The sequence below is a fragment of the Lynx rufus genome, unplaced genomic scaffold (assembly GCF_022079265.1).
Source record: "Lynx rufus isolate CCGP_SWC_20201006 ecotype Redwood Valley unplaced genomic scaffold, mLynRuf1.p SCAF_9, whole genome shotgun sequence".
Classification (NCBI taxonomy): domain Eukaryota; kingdom Metazoa; phylum Chordata; class Mammalia; order Carnivora; family Felidae; genus Lynx; species Lynx rufus.
The window spans coordinates 101,038,254-101,055,056 of NW_025814897.1; the positions used below are offsets into that span (position 1 = coordinate 101,038,254).

A 16,803-nucleotide genomic window follows, 5' to 3' on the forward strand; every position below is an offset into this window, starting at 1 on the left:
GAAAGTGTTCAAGACAAAACAGGATATCCTATCTGAAATGTGCTATAGTCAGAATTACAAGTCAGAGAGAACAGGCTATACTTTATGGATGCTCACTGTTTGAACAGTTGTGATTGTGTCAATATCTTTTTTCTTATCAAACCAGAGTGTAGACTGAGATGTGGGGAATATTTCACAATCGGCAATGTTAGAATTGAGCTCTCAGGAAAAGAAAGAACCAGGATGGCAATATAAAGAAGCTACTAGCTTGTGGGCAGAAGCACTGAATAAAGTAAGGAAATCAGATGGATTATATTAGAGAGCACTGGGGAAGTCGGAACATACACTATCAGCTTTGCTATCTGTACAGATTAAATAATCAACCAAAACCCTCGATTCATTTTTTGTTTTCTGAGGTAATTTTGAGATGCCATAGCTTTCTCATGGCATTTTTCACTTCTACATTTCTCAGTGTGTAGATGAGTGGGTTGAGAAATGGTGTCCCAATAGTATAAAATACGGCCACCAACTTATCCATGGGGAAAGTGGTTGGGGGGCGTGTATAAATAAATATACATGGACCAAAGAATAAGACTACTACAATGATGTGGGAAGTGCAAGTAGAGAGAGCTTTTTTCCTTCCTTCTGCGCTGTGGTTTCTCAGCGAATGCAAGATGACAATGTATGAGATCATCAGTATCACAAAACTGCTTGAGCAAATGGCCCCGCTGTTAGACACCAACAGCGTGTTGATCACGTAAGTGTCCATGCAAGCAAGTTTCAGCAAGGGCTGCAAATCACAGCAGTAATGATCAATCAAATTGGGTCCACAGAAAGGCAATCTCAAGGCCAGGATAATCTGGGCTATAGAATGTATAAAAGACCCTATCCATGCAAGAACAATCAGGATGGTGCAGACCTGCCGGCTCATGATGGTTGGGTAACGTAAGGGCTTACAGATGGCCACGTAGCGATCAACGGCCATGAGGATGAGGACAAAGATCTCCATGCAGCCAAATAAATGTAGTGAAAAGACTTGAGTCATACACTCATTGTAAGAGATGATTTTTTTTGCAGAGAGTGCATCCACAATTAGTCTGGGGGCTGTGGAAGTTGAAAAACAGGAATCAGCAAGGGACAAATAAAATAGGAAAAAGTACATGGGGCTCTCCAGTGTCCGGCTGGACTTGATGGTCACAATAATAAGCAAATTCCCTACCACGGTTCCCACATAAAAAATGAAGAAGATTACAAATACCACTTTCTGTCTCATAGGATCTTGGGTCAATCCTAATAGTATAAACTCAGTTACGCTGTTATTTTGCTGCATAATTTCAGGCAAACTGGAGAAAGCGCAGTTTAGAAATGATCTGCAAAGAAAAAAGTATGAAGTGAATTCTCCAGTTGGAGGTCAAATCTATATGCTTGATCATGGAAGGTTCACCTACCAATGGGTAATCCCTCGTTTTCTTTTGAATAAAGTGGAAATCACAATATTCACAATCTATTCACCTGACTGCTTATGGAAATGATGAAATATGTCGATAATGAAAGAGTACCTGATTCTTCAGGCATAATAAACATTAATTTAGGGGATTTGTTATGAGAGGGTATCTTTTTGAGCTGAATGTCTTTCTTTACTTTACAACAAGGACCTATGAGAATAGAATGTTGCAAAATGGAGAGAACTCATGCATGATTTACATGCTGTACTTTCCTATTACTTGAACCTGGTAGTTCAGTTATAAAGTCTCTTCTAGTAAACATTCTGAACATTGAAGGAATGATGTAGAAACACTGACAGTGTTTTCCTTAACAAAAACCTAAATACACACACACACACACACACACACACACACACACACACAGAGAGAGAGAGAGAGAGAGAGAGAGAGAGTCTTAACAGTGATCATTCAATCAATTGGTCCACTCAATTGTGAAACTTATTTTAATCTGTTACCTTGACTAAATTTATTTCCTGTTACTTTACCACTCAATAATTTCTAGTTGCTTACAGTTCTAAATTTGGTATCTATCATTAAACTTTGTACTTTTACAGTTATACAATAATTATACTATATTATGTTGTCCCTTCATTCAGAATTTTTATGGGTCTTTTATCATACATTCTTTTTTTTTAATTATTATTTTTTAAAGTTTTTTTTAAACTTATTTTGAGGTAGGGGGGGCGGGCAAAGAGAAAGGGAGAGACAGAATCCCAAGCAGGCTCTGTGCTGTCAGTGCAGAGCAGGACGCAGGGCTCAAACTCACGAACTGTGAAATCATGACCTGAGTCGAGATCAAGAGTCAGACACTTAACCGACTTAGTCACTCAGGCTGCCCAATTTTCTTGAGACACAGGAGAGATTGAGAATGAAATTAAGGATAAATAGAGAACATTTGGCATAAATCAAAATATTTTTTCAAATGTCATGTTATCTTAAGCACCAGGGATTTGGAAAATTAGCTAAGGAAGCTCCAAATCATAGTTGAAACTTTTCAAAAGAATTCTTGGAATCTATATTCTTGAGTGTCCCATACCCAGACTTCAGTAAGAGAAGATAGACACAGGAAGGAAACAAATATTTCCTTATATATACCAAACAATGGAAAAATCCTTTTTTATTCTCATCACATATATCTTCCAAATAGTAGCACAATTAAAAGGTAATTAGAAGGTGCCAAATCGTTTAAGTATATTTACAACATATATTCGGGACAAAGCATAGTTTTCTCAAATATAAATGGGTTTCAGAGGTCAATCTTTAAAAACACAGCACAAATGAATAATGGGCAAAAGAGCTGATTTCAAAAGGAACTCTTCTTATTAAAAATAATTAAGCAAGGGAAAAGATACTCAATGTCACTCATAGTTAAATACATTCAAATTTAAATTCCAGTTATATATCTTTTCAACTATCAGATTAACAAAATGACCTTTTTGATGAATGTCTTTTAACAAACAGTGCTGAAAATGATATGGGAAACAATCAACCCCACACATTTTTGGTAGGAGTTTAAGTGGGTGCAATCTCTCAGGGAGTGATTTTCAACATGGATGCTAATTTCAACTGCACCTACACATAGGTCTGGTGATTCTGTTTGCTGCAGATAATCCCACTCATGGGTACAAAGATAATCATAGCAGCCTTTTCCATGTTGGCAAGCAGTAAGAAACAACTTCAATGCCCCTCACAATGGAGCCAAATGAATCAGGGAATGGTATTTTATGCAATCGCTGATAAAAAATGAAATTGTCAACACAATATGCAATGATTTCTAAAATATGCTGTAAAGTAAAAGAGTTCAGGACTGTCTGCTGAGGACAGTAATATTTTTATTAACAATATCACACACGCATAGACTCATATCAACTAATTGTATTTGAGAGAGTACCAAATAGCATAATATATGTGGCCTCAGGGTGGGGAAATTGCATTCTTGGTAACACAGTTAGGGGGATGACCTTCCTTTTAAAATATTGTCTTTGGTGAGTGAGAATATGTTATAATCATGTTGCATTAAAAATAAAGATTTTAAACACCTTAGTAGATGGTTTGTTATTCACATTGGCATATGACTCATTCATAACACTGTCTTCTGATGTAGGCTGTGGGAACAGCAAGATTCTTAGAGCTAGAGTAAGATTGAGGAGTCTCAGTAAGAGGGTGATTCGGCTATAGGGACAGTTTTGGACTTAAGGCTCTTTACCCCATCATGTACCACCACACTGCCATTCGCTACATGTGCTCCTGAAGTCTTAGGAGTTTGCCAGATATGCTCCTGGTCAAACACTTCAGCAAACAGTAATAAAAACTTGTTTGTGGTTTCTAACGATTAAGTATTATAAAAAAACACCTATATATTATCTATCTATCTATCTATCTATCTATCTATCATCTATCTATCCTATCTATACCTATGTCTATCTATCTATCTATCTATCTATCCATCCATCTATCTATATCATCTATCATCTATTATCTATCTATATCTATATCTATCTATCAATCATGTATCTATCTATATATCATCTACTTATCTATCATCTATCTATATCATCATCATCATCATCATCATCCATTATCTATCATCTATATATATATATATATATATATATATCATCATCCTCTATCATCTATCTATCATCTGTCTATCATCTACCTGATAGAGACTGAAACATTTGTATAGTTCACATAAAAATAGGTATAAGAGTGACTTACATTAGAATGAAGCAACATAAGGTAGGTAATTTTTATCTGTTCGCTTCTGGATTTAAGCACCTAGAAAAAATGTATCTAGTTAATATAAGTATTCTTTGAGTGAATGGAATAATTAAGAGAATTTCCTACTGATACAACCCAATAGTGTTTGGTCCTATTCAATACTCAGTTACCACTGAAAAGGGAAGCCTACTCCATCCAAAATAAAGCCATCATCTCCATGGAGCATTTACTGGAACACTCAAAAAATGTTATTTCCAATTGACTATCTCTGTGTCAGGAGCTGCTGTGCATTTATTTTATTTCCATCTTCTCAGTTTAGATTGTAAAGTACTTCCAGAAAATTCACCAAACTTTCTTTCCTTCCCACAAATGGCTTTTATGTATTAGATGCATACTGTGGCATCGATCAGATTAATTTTCCCTGGGTATTAAATACAACTAAGTTAATTCCCAACACAAATCTTACTGGTTTTGATAAGAGCTTATGTAAAAGTTAGGACGTTCAGTTGTTCTGTTTTCTTCACAAGGCAATTTGGCCACTCTTTACTCAAATGAGAATTAAAAAGAACAAAAAAAATTGTTTCTAAAGTTCTGTCTGATTATCTGGAACCAGGATCTCTTCAATGTCACTAAGACTCAGGTTCTTACCTGCATCCTAGAAGACAAAATCGGTCTCCGATTTATCCCACACTTTCTGAAATCCACGGTCACACGGAATTTTGACTGGGAAATGCTTCTCTTTTCCTTTTCCTATGGTAGTATTTAAATATTAATGATGATAGAGTCTGGGGAAGGTCATTCCCTAAAGTGTCCCTTCCCTTTTAATTAAGAAGCATGAACTAGATGTGATAAAGAACTTAATATTTAATATAATTAGATTATGAGAAAAAAGGTGATATATTCTTGCAGTTAAAGCTGTTTATTTGAATCATAAATGTCAACTTTTGACTGGAATAAGAAAAAAATATTATCTATAATCCAGTGTCCAAGACGTGGTTCCTGATTCCATTATCCAAGAAAATGAATTGGGACTTCTTAAAGAAATGGCTGATTCTAGGTATGGGGTGGGGAATGTACAAGATGAACTGGAATACCTTGTAATGCTAGAAAGTAAGAAAGTGCTAATGCACACACACGTACACTCACGCTGTGATGACAATATGCCAAGGGGACACAGGAGCAAACTGAAATAGCCCCTAGTGCCAAAAGCAGGAAAAAAATTGAGCAACAAAATAAATGACACTGAATTGAAATATAACTCATAGTATTACAAATTCATGAGTTCATATTGATGTAGCAATGAAATAAATAGCTAATAAATAGGGGGTAATAGACAAATCTCCCATAAAAAAGCATTCCTAATGATTATGTAGGTACCCTGCGCTCAAAGAGTCATAGGATAACTCTCAATCCTTCCAAAAGGCACATTGTGGAATGGGGCAGGGTGGGGAGGTAAATTTATAAGGAGAAGAAATGTGACAAACACGAGCTCAACTAGGTGATCAAGGTTAACATCAACAGTGATGAGTCCCATTGAAAGTATATACTCACTTGTACGAAGTGATGAACATGGCACTTTTCCTCTGTGACCTCTCTCCCCATAACCCACAACACCAGTCTAATCTTGAGTAAAATATCAGACAAACCCCAAATGAAAGTTTTTATATAAAATGTCTGGCTAGTTCTCAAAACGTCAAGTTCACAAAAAAAAAAAAAAGAAAGAAAGAAAGAAAGAAAAGTTAAGCATGCACTTATCATGCTCAGCACTGAGGAAGGTGTAGAACTGTTGAATCGTTGTATTACACACCTGAAACTAATATATAATAAAGTATGAAACTGTATGTTAGTTATACTTGAAATAAATAAATAAGAGAACAGTTGGAGGAACTGTCACTGTCTGGAAGTGCTGAAGAAGACATTGACAATGGAGTGTAAGGTGGCATGCTGGATGGGGTTCTGAGAAGAAAAATGGCATTAGTTAAAAACAAAGTACGGTAAAACCTTGGATTGCGAGTAACTTGTTCTGTGAGTGTTCTGCAAGACAAGCAAATATTTCTAATAAAATTTTAACTTGATAAACGAGCGATGTCTTGCAATACAAGTACTACATCATGCCTAACATCACATGATCACAACTGAGCCAATGGTTCTTCTCTCTCTTTCTCTGTCTCTCACTGTGGGATTGTGGGTGATCATCTCCTATGCTCAGATGCTTGGTCTCAGGCCATGGGGTTTGGTAGAAATCAGTGATTTTTCAGGAGGTTGGAAGGTGCCCACAACTGGAACTAGTGTATTTTTTATCGCTTCAAAGCATCTATGGACAGTCCTTTGCTTTTCCATACAAGAGTAAGCTGAGGAATCCTTTGCTTCCTTCCAGGTCAGGCTGCCTGCAGATACAGACCCTTTCCTCTGCTGTCTTTTTGACAGTTATAGCAAATACAGTATATGACAAGTGCTTATTAATATTGTACTACAGTTAACATCCATGCTAGCAAAAGATGCAGAAGAAGATTCCATTGAGCCAATAGATAGCAATGGTTTTGTTACTGATAGTGAAAGTCATTCCGTGTAATAATTCTCCACTCTCTTATTACCCTCACACCAGCCACGAAGATTTTCTAAGGTGAGTGCAGGTTAATTTGTTTATTTTTCTTATATGTTGTATTTTCTTTATTATTTGGTACTATATTACAGTATCGTAATCATTTTTATAAGGATATTTTTTGGTTTGTGGAATGAATCATCTGAGTTTCCATTATTTCTTACGGGGAAATTTGCTTTGATATACAAGTGCTTTGGGTTATAAGCATGTTCCTGGGAATGAATTATGCTCACAAGCCAAGGTTTTACTGTACCCCGAATAAAGGATGGATATTAGTTAAAAATCATGTGTTCACATCAAGTGAATTAGTTGTGACAAATGTACCATACTATGTAAGATGACAACAAGAGAAACTGAGTGCACGGTATATGGGAATTCTCTGTATCATTTCCACAATTCCCGTGTAAATGTAAACCTGTTATAAAATATAAAGTTTATTAAAAATAAACATCTTATTTCATTTAAAACATCATCAAAGTTTATCTGTGTTTTAGCATGGCTCAGAAATTTCTTCCTTTTCAATGCTGGGTAACATTGCATTGGATGTATGCCACATTTTATTTATTCATACGTTGATGGACACTTGGGCTGCTTCCATATTTTGGCTATCATGAATAATGCTGCAATGGACATGAGTGTACAAATATCTCTTCCAGTCCCCACTTTCAATTCTTCTGCTATAACCCAGAAGTAGAAATCCTGGATCACATGGTCAGTCTATTTTTAACTTTCTGAAGAAAGTCATAGTGTGATTCACAGTGGCTGCACCATTTTTATATCCATTTTTTTTAAATTTGTTTAATGTTTATTTATTTTTGAGAGAGACAGAGACAGAATGTGAGTGGGTCAGGGGCAGAGACAGAAGGATCCAAAGCAGAATCCAAAGCAGGTTCCAGGCTCCGAGCTGTCAGCACAGAGCCCAACGTGGGGCTTGAACTCACGAGCTGTGAGATCATGACCTGAGCCACCCAGGCGCCCCACAATTTTTATATTCTTATGAACAGTGTGTACACAAGTGTTTACTGATGCTGAGTATCTTTTCATGTGCTCTTTGCCCATTTGCATAGAGCTATGTTTTGAGAAATATTTATTCAAGTCCTTTGTTGATACTGAGGTGTCAGAATTCCACGAGTTGCCGTTTTACTCTGTTGATATTGACCTTTGATATGTAGAAATGTTTAATTTTGAGGCAGTTTAATTAATTAATTGATTTCTTCTGGGCCTGTGTTTTGGTGTCATATTCAAGAACTTAATGTGTAAGCTAAGGTCCTGAAGCTTTTTTTTTTCATTTATATTTTCTTCTAAACATTTTATAGTTTTAGCTCTTATATTTAGGTCTTGATCCATTTTGAGTTTATTTTGCATATGGTATATATTAAAGGTCAACCTTCATTCTTTACCACATGAATATCTAGTTTTTCCAAAACCGTTTGTTGAAAAAACTCTTTTTCCCCTTGGATGATCTTGGCACCCTTGTCTTTTCACCATATTTATGATGGTATATATCTGGGCTCTCAAATTGATTCCATTTGTCTATGTGCCTGTCTTTATGCCAGTACCACACTGTTTTGATTATTATAGCTTTATAATAAGCTTTAAAATCAGGAGATGTGAGACATACAGCTTTCTCTTCTCAAGAATTTTTTTAAGCTAAAGATCACTTGAGGTTCCATATGAACCTTTCAACTGAGTTTTCTCTACCTGTAAAATTATCATTGAGGTTTTATAGGGGTTATATTAAATATGTATTGTTTTAGATATTATCGACATCTAAACAATTATTGAATCTCCTGATCCATGAAAAAATGTGGTATCTTTCAGAGTATACACACACACACACACACACACACACACGCACGCACACACATACATGTGAAGAGATTTATTATCAAGAATTGGCTTTTGTGTATAGGGAGGCTAGAAAGTGCAAAAGCTGTACAGCCAATGTCCCATTCTGAGCCTAAAGACCAGAAACTGCTATAAACCAGTAAGAACTGATGTCCCAGTTAGGGTCCAGAGGCAGAAGGCTGCTGTAGAATGAGGAAGAGTAATGTGTCAGTGTGCCAGCCATGAGACAGGAAGAGATAATGGTTCAGTTCAAAGGCTCATGGGCAGGAAACTTCCCTCTTACTCAGGGGAGATCAGCCATTTGTAATTTTCAGGTCTTCATTTGGTTGGATGAGGACCCTACATCAGTGAGAGCAATCTGCTTTATTCAGTCTATCAATTCAAGTGTTAATCCCAGCCAGAAAAACCTCATACTCATGACACAAAGCAATAGTCAAAAAAATATTTGTGCACCTTGTGACCCAGGCAAGTTAACGTATAAAATTAGCCAACACAAGTCCATTGTTTATCAACCTAGCACCTATACATATCACCTTAAGCCATACTTAATCTCTAAATAAATACAACACAAGGTCACAATTCCACCTAACATTATACAGCTGTCCTGCATACAACTGAAAATGCACTAAACTCTCCACAAGAAGGGAAGGTAGAGTTTGGTGACTATTTTCTTCTTGATATTCAGTAAGTTAAATACTGTGATAGAAACTAAGAAATACAAAAATGGCATTATAAAAAGGAAGCAAAATTTTTGCTAGTGAATCACTAAGGATAACAATATGTGCTGCCTCTCCCATTTCTATCCTTTGATTACAGGACCTGGCTATGGGAGGAACAGCAGCATATAATGGGTGCTGATTCAGAACACACACGGCCTTCCAGAGAACTGAAGACTCTTGCTCCATCCCTGCAAGGTATTGCCACCCAGCTGGTACTATAACTAATTCTGTAAAGGGTCATCCCACCATTTTATCAGGACAATTGCCTCAAGATAATGGCAAATATGGCAAGACCAGTGAATTCCATGAACATGAGTCCATTGTGACACTTCATTTGCTGTGAAGTGAAATCACGGATAAGAAGCAATGCTGTATCTAAAACTATGATGGTGGATAAAAATTTCTTTAAGTGCATGGATGGTAGTTGCGGCAGAAGCATTGCATGCAGGGAAGGCAAATACATATCCAAACAAGTGCCTATTCCAGTAAGAACAAATTATTACCCTTCCATGATGGAAGCAATCCAGTGTAATCAACCTGAAACCAGGCTGATCACGCTGAGTAATGGTGCCATATTGAAGACTCAATGTTGTTTTTGTTGCTGGTGGACACTTATCAGTGGTCATGGCCAGGCTAGCTTTGGTGGGTAGAAGTCTATATTGTTGAGCTCATATATAACCTCCATCCCTGCCACCATGGCCACTTTGTTCATGAGCCCATTGGGAGATGATGGGAGTGGCTGGGGAAAGAGGCTGACTGGTATCCACAAAATGGGTCATCCCATCCACTTGATTATTAAAAATCCTCCCTTGCTGGTCAGTGTTTGGTGAGCATTCACAAGGGACATAAATATCTTCATGTGTTTTTACTCATTCATAATGGTATGTAATCATGCCTCTTCCTCAAATTTTCTTGTTACCAATTTTCCAATAATGTTTCTTATAAGTCCCTGCCCATTTAGCCAAACCATTGGCTAAAACCCATAAATAAGTATACATTGCACATCTGACCATTTCTCCTCCCATGAAAGTGAAGAACCAGGTACACTGCTTGAAATTCTACTCACTGAAAGAATTTCCCTATGCCATTGACCTTTAGGGATTTTCCGTAATGGGGCTGTAGTGCTGCATCTATTCACTTTTGAGCTATGCCCACATATTGCTGCAGAATTATCTGTATAATAGCCCAAGTCGAATTATCTAATAGCCCAATTATCTGTATAAGGCCCAAGTCTTTTATCCTTCTGTCAATTGATCACAGTGAACTCCCTGCCCCCCCCCCCATAAGGCCTTGGGTGTAGGCTGGGAGAGAGAAGGCATTGTAGCAAAAGTGGGGACCGTAACATTTGGCCATTTTTTTCATGTAATTTTGCCTTCGGTTCCTGCTTGGGTCAGATCACATATACAGCAGTCTCTTTATTTTGGGGGAATATGTTTCAAGATCCCCAGTGGATGCCTGGAACTGGATAGTACTGAACCCTATACATACTATGTTTTTTTCTATACATACATACCTGTGACAAAGTTTAATTTATAAATTAGGCACAATAAGCAGTTAACAACAATAATAAAATAGGTCTGCTTATTCCTTTTATCCAGTGCACAATTAGGTTAATAAAAGACCATAGGCCCCTATTGGAGAAGACTGAGGGAAGGATTAATATATACATTTTTGGCAAAAAAAGTGTATACACACACACACACACACACACACACACACACACACACATTTTTGGCAATGTCCTGGGGTTCTTCTGCAAGGGATCCAATCTCCCCTTGATTCAAGGAATTTTGAGTCTATAAACTGGTTCCGGTCTGGAAATTGATTGCCAGACCATGAATCTCTGTCTGTATGATTAAGTTACACTTTTGTTTACTTAACCTAGAACTTTTTTTGCTAACATGGATCAAGTAAGACTTGAATAGGCTTCCTCTCCATTTCGCTTCTAGGAACACCATCATGACCTAGTGAACACTTTAAGTTGGCTTGTATTGATTATTCTGACTGCTATTTTGATTCCGCTGTCGTTTATGGGGAGCACACCCACCTTGCCTTTAAGGAGGCTGAGTATTGGGGCACCTGGATGGTTCGGTCAGTTAAGCATCCAAGTTTTGATCTCGGCTCACGTCATGACCTCACAGTTCGTGAGTTTGAGCCCCGTATTGGGCTCTGTGCTGGCAGCATGGAGCGTGTTTGAGATTCGGTCTCTCCCTGTCTCTGCTCCTCTCTCTCTCATGCTCTCTCTGTGTCTCTCTTGGAATAAATAAATAAATAAATAAATAAATTTTAAAAATTAAAAAAAAATAAAAAGGTTGAGTGTTACCACTTGGCCACTGTTACCTGGGATCACATAACTCCCACTGCACTGGAATTTCCCAGTTCAGTGACCCTAGCTCCCACGAGAGTTTTGGCCTACAGAAAGCAGTGTTGCAGAGCTTCTCAAGGGTGCTGGCACTCACCTGACAAATTTATTTCTTATGGTCATGATCAAAGATGTATCTTCTGGACACTCCCAGGATGGTTAAGTATCTTAAATGACAAATCCATTCTAACCCTACAATTTCCCTATACCTTTATTTTATTTTGAGAGAGAGAGAGAGCATGGGGTGGGGCAGAGAGAATGGGAGAGAGAGAACCCCAAGCAGGGTCTGCACAGTCAGCTCAGAGCCCCACTTGGGGCTTGATTTCATGAAATGCGGGATCATGACCTGAACCGATATCAAGTCAGACCCTTAACTGACTGAGCCACCCAGACGCCCCTTTTTTATACCCTTAAATCTCTCCCTCCACATTAAACCAAAGCAGGTGTGGGTTTCTAATTTGCTTACCTTTGGTTCATGTTTTAGCTAACAAGCTGAAAAGCTGTTAACTTTTCCTCAGTCCCCCAGCTGCAACATTAAATGAAGAATCTCGGGGTGCCTGGGTGGCTCAGTTGGTTGAGAGTCCGACTTCAGCTCGGGTCATGATCTTACGGTTCATGGGTTTGAGCCCCGCATCGGGCTGTCTGCTGTCAGCTCAGAGCCTGGAGCCTGCTTCGAATTCTGTGTCTCCCTGTCTGCCCCTTCCCCGCTAGTGCTTGGTCTCTCTTTCTCTCTCTCAAAAATAAATAAAAACATGGGGCGCCTGGGTGGCGCAGTCGGTTAAGCGTCCGACTTCAGCCAGGTCACGATCTCACAGTCCGTGAGTTCGAGCCCCGCGTCAGGCTCTGGGCTGATGGCTCAGAGCCTGGAGCCTGTTTCCAATTCTGTGTCTCCCTCTCTCTCTGCCCCTCCCCCGTTCATGCTCTGTCTCTCTGTCCCAAAAATAAATAAACGTTGAAAAAAAAATTAAAAAAAAATAAATAAAAACATAAAGAAAGAAAGAAAGAAAGAAAGAAAGAAAGAATCTCTACTTAGTGAACCCATATCGATGAATTTGGTTTGGAGTGCCTGGGTGGCTCAGTCAGTTAAACATCCAGCTCTTGATTTTGGCTCAGGTCATGATCTCACAGTTTGTGAGATCAAGTCCTGTGTCTTGTCCTGAGTGGGGCTCTGTGCTGGGTGTGGAGCCTGCTTAAGATTCTCTCTCTCCCTCTACTGCTCTCTCTATAAACAAACAAACAAACAAATAAATTTGGCTTCATTGAATTTTGTTTCCTCCATGATTATCCTATCCTTTTTTTTTTTGAAAGAGTGAGAGCAGAGGAGAGAGGCAGAATGAGAGAGAGAGAGAGAGAGAACCCTAAGTAAGCCTCACACCCAGTGTGGAGCCCAGCATGGGGTCCAGCGCGGGGCTGGATTCCACGACCCTGGGTCACCTTAGCCAAAATCAAGTGTTGGTTGCTTCCCCACTGAGCCACCCAAGAGCCCCTATCCTATATTTTTAGTATCCATTCCCACATGTATTCCACAGATTTATGTCTTTAAAAATTGGAAAACTCAAGTTGTTATTTTGGAGTGTAATATGCTCCTCGTGGATTATACCTCCTACACTGACAACCCATATAGTTATCTCAAACTCATATTAAAGTGCATCACTCACTGGCTTAAAAAGTCTTTCCGTATTTGCCCCGTGGTATTTAGCGGTAAGATTGAACATGATTCTGAGACCAGTCTTCATCTTCCCTGTTCCTGTCTATCCAGGTTCATGTCACACTGCTGACCATTTTTAAGCTCATTGTCCAGCACATCACCTGGCACATGGTGAGAGCTCAATAAACAATTGTTGAATGAACAGATGAATTAACAACCACATGCACACTGATTTTCACCCTCTGGCCCTGGTTATACATTCTCTCTGGTAGGAATGCTGCCACTCCCCCTGATGCATACATGTTCATTCTGCAAACCTGGTTTCAAGCTTGAAGTTTCATTTTTTATGTCCTTTCATCTTGGGAACTTTCCTGAACCCCTGAGTCTTTGTCGTGTGTCCCTCCAACATGCTTTCATAGCACCCTGTGCTGCCACTATCTTACCATTTATAACACGGTGTCATCATTTTCTGCTCCCCTCCGGGTGCCTCTCAGTGGATCCTAAGCTCTGTGAAGAAAGACCCGGGTTCCTCTCTATTCACCACTGAAGCCCCAGCAACTATCAATCTGTCTGATGTATTCTTTGGGCTCAAGAAAAATGTCTGTCGATTAATGAGGGAGGGATGGAAGGAATAAATGGGATATATTTATCCTGAAGTTGTTTTCTGTGTAGGGGGACCACGTATGTTTAAAAACACCTTTTCATAATGAAATGTTACCAAAAAGTAATCTAACTGACAGAGAAAAATAACAGAAACAGCTCACATTCATAAGATGATGAAATCTTGCTGAGAGCAGGGGGAATATCAAGGTAAGCTATTCTCGCACTGAGCATCTCAGGTTCAATTTTTTCTCATTACCCAGTTTAAGCAGAAGTAAAAAACAAATTGTGGTTTCTCTAAGAGATCTAGCCAGAATTCTGAGTCGGAATCAGATAAAAGGAGGAAAAAAAATTCCCTACCCACCAGTATTTTTTTCTCTACATTTTATTGACTTTGTTCACCTTCTTTTATACTTTTATTTTTTATTCACTATTTATCACGCACTATACATTATTCTACTTGTAGAAGGTATTCTGAGTTATCAGATAAGTACTTTATGGAGTATAAATGTATATTAAAAAATAAAAATTCCAGTCTGACATTAAAATATTCTTTTATTTGAGTCATTGCATTTTCTATGGCTTATCAGCATAAGATGGGTGACGTGAACAATACAAAATGATTCTGAAGTCTATGAGGAAATTTGGACACATGGCATAATATTCTTCACTTAGCTCTTAGAGGTTAAATGGGTACATACCACAATATTACAGTGAACTAATTATCATAAACTATGTTATAGTTTTCTATAAAATTGAGTTATTAATGAAAAGTTCTTAGAATTTAGTTATAGTTAATGAATTAATATAAATATCATATACAATAGTATAAATAATTATATATAATTATGATATATAATATGTGTATATAATAATATGACATGTGTACATATACCATATTTTACATATTATATATTATATATGTGGCATCCGGCATAGCCTTTAGTTCATGGTAGCTATTATAATTATCTTTCTATCATCTTTGCCTGGTGCTGTATCAGAGCGTGTAAGAGCACGGTCTTATAAATCAGGTAGCTTCTGATTAATGACTCTCATATACCTACTTTGATACTTCCCCCTTCCGTTTCCTCACCTATAAAGTGGGGATAATAACAGTGCCTATTTCTTTGGATTGTCCTAGAGATTGATGCTCAATACCAATATAATTTTACATTAGAATTAAATTTTTAATTTCTTAATTAGAATGAAAGCTTATGAATCCATATACATGAATGAAGCTAGGAAAACTAAGCCCCAATTTGGTAGAGTTGTTCAAATATGCAAAGAGTGATCCTGGGTTAGTTTTTTGTCTTTTTCTTGCACCCATTTCTGCTCTTTTCAATGCAGAATCTATGATTCATACCAGTCATTTTTTTTCTTCTATATCTTATAGGTATTCCTTGCTGAGATCATCCGAAATGTCTTTTCGATCCTTGCTTCCATTGAATCAATGTTGTGCTTTACGCATATTTATTTTTCCCCTGAAATATCTTTCCTATTACACAATTTCCTAATGGCATTTTTCATCTGGTCATTTCTCAAGGTATAGATTAAGGGATTTAACATGGGAGTTATCGTAGTGTAGAACACTGCCACTGCTTTGTCAATAGATAAAGTAGCTGCGGGTCTCATGTACACAAATATGCAGGGCACAAAGAATAAGATGACCACTGTGATGTGGGAGGCACAGGTGGAGAGGGCTTTGCGCCTTGCCTCCAAGCTGTGGTTCCTTAGGGAGCGCAGAATGACCACATAGGAGACCATCAAGAGGAGGAAGTTTAACAGACAGATGAATCCACTGTTGGCAGCAACGAAGAGCCCTAGAGTGTGGGTATCAGTGCAGGCAAGATTGAGTAAAGGGTTCAGATCACACATAAAGTGGTCTATGACGTTAGGACCACAGAAGGGTAATGGGATGATAAAGAGGATCTGTATGGTTGCATGAAGAAAGCCTCCCACCCACACCACTCCCATTAACAGGCCACACACCCGCCGATTCATGATGGTCGTGTAGTGCAATGGCTTGCAGATGGCCACATAGCGGTCATAGGCCATCACCGTAAGCAGGATGACATCAGCACCTCCAAAGAAATGTTCCCCAAAGATTTGGGTAATACATACATTGAATAGGATGGTCTTCTTCTCACGGAGTGAATCTACAATCAGTGTAGGGGTATTGACAGAGGAATAGCAGGCATCAATGAAGGAGAGATAGGCCAAGAAAAAGTACATGGGGGACCCCAATAATGGGCTGGCAGTGATAGTGACCACGGTGAGCCCATTTCCTACCACAGAGATGATGTAGATGACCAAAAACATAACAAATATGATTTTCTGCATCTTTGGATTCTCTGTGAGTCCCAGTAGAACAAACTCCGTCACGTTGTTCCTATTCTCCATTATTTCATATTATGGTTGATTACATTACCTGAAAAGAAAAAGCTTTTTTGATTAATGCAACCTTGAATTTATTGAGGCTCTTCATCTAGTAAATAACAAATGCCTAGATTCTGTAGAGTTGTGGATTCTCACGAGGTTTGTTCGAGATAGAAAGTAAGATCTGAGTTCTTGACTATTATTTAAATTATCTCCTGGGTGAAGATTCTGTTAAGAGCATTGACATGAAAAACTTTGCAAACACACAGGCAGGAGATCATCTGTGTACACCTCCTCATCTGAGAAGACTTAGGGCCTATCTTGAAGTTGTCATATTGCAGCTAAGTGTGAAAAAAGTGGTAAGAAATGGATCCAAAGGCTATGAATGCAACGCTAGGAATTTTTCCTTTATCCTTAGGAAATGGAGAACCATGGAATGTAAT

At 38.2% G+C, this 16,803-nt stretch overlaps 2 protein-coding genes across 2 annotated transcripts; both read right to left on the reverse strand.

The window, feature by feature from the left end:
• Positions 1-376: 376 nt before the first annotated feature.
• LOC124505568 (olfactory receptor 4C11) lies at positions 377-1,309 on the reverse strand. Its single transcript, XM_047071551.1, has one exon. It carries the CDS (start codon positions 1,307-1,309, stop codon positions 377-379), a length of 933 nt encoding a protein of 310 aa, XP_046927507.1.
• Positions 1,310-15,454: 14,145 nt separating this feature from the next.
• Positions 15,455-16,384, reverse strand: LOC124505344 (olfactory receptor 4C46-like). Its single transcript, XM_047071272.1, has one exon. It carries the CDS (start codon positions 16,382-16,384, stop codon positions 15,455-15,457), a length of 930 nt encoding a protein of 309 aa, XP_046927228.1.
• Positions 16,385-16,803: the final 419 nt, after the last annotated feature.

What these genes read in the sequence shown, in the direction of transcription:
- LOC124505344 (XM_047071272.1), bottom strand. Translation starts at nt 16,384, where the DNA reads ATGGAGAATAGGAACAACGTGACGGAGTTTGTTCTACTGGGACTCACA.
- LOC124505568 (XM_047071551.1), bottom strand. Translation starts at nt 1,309, where the DNA reads ATGCAGCAAAATAACAGCGTAACTGAGTTTATACTATTAGGATTGACC.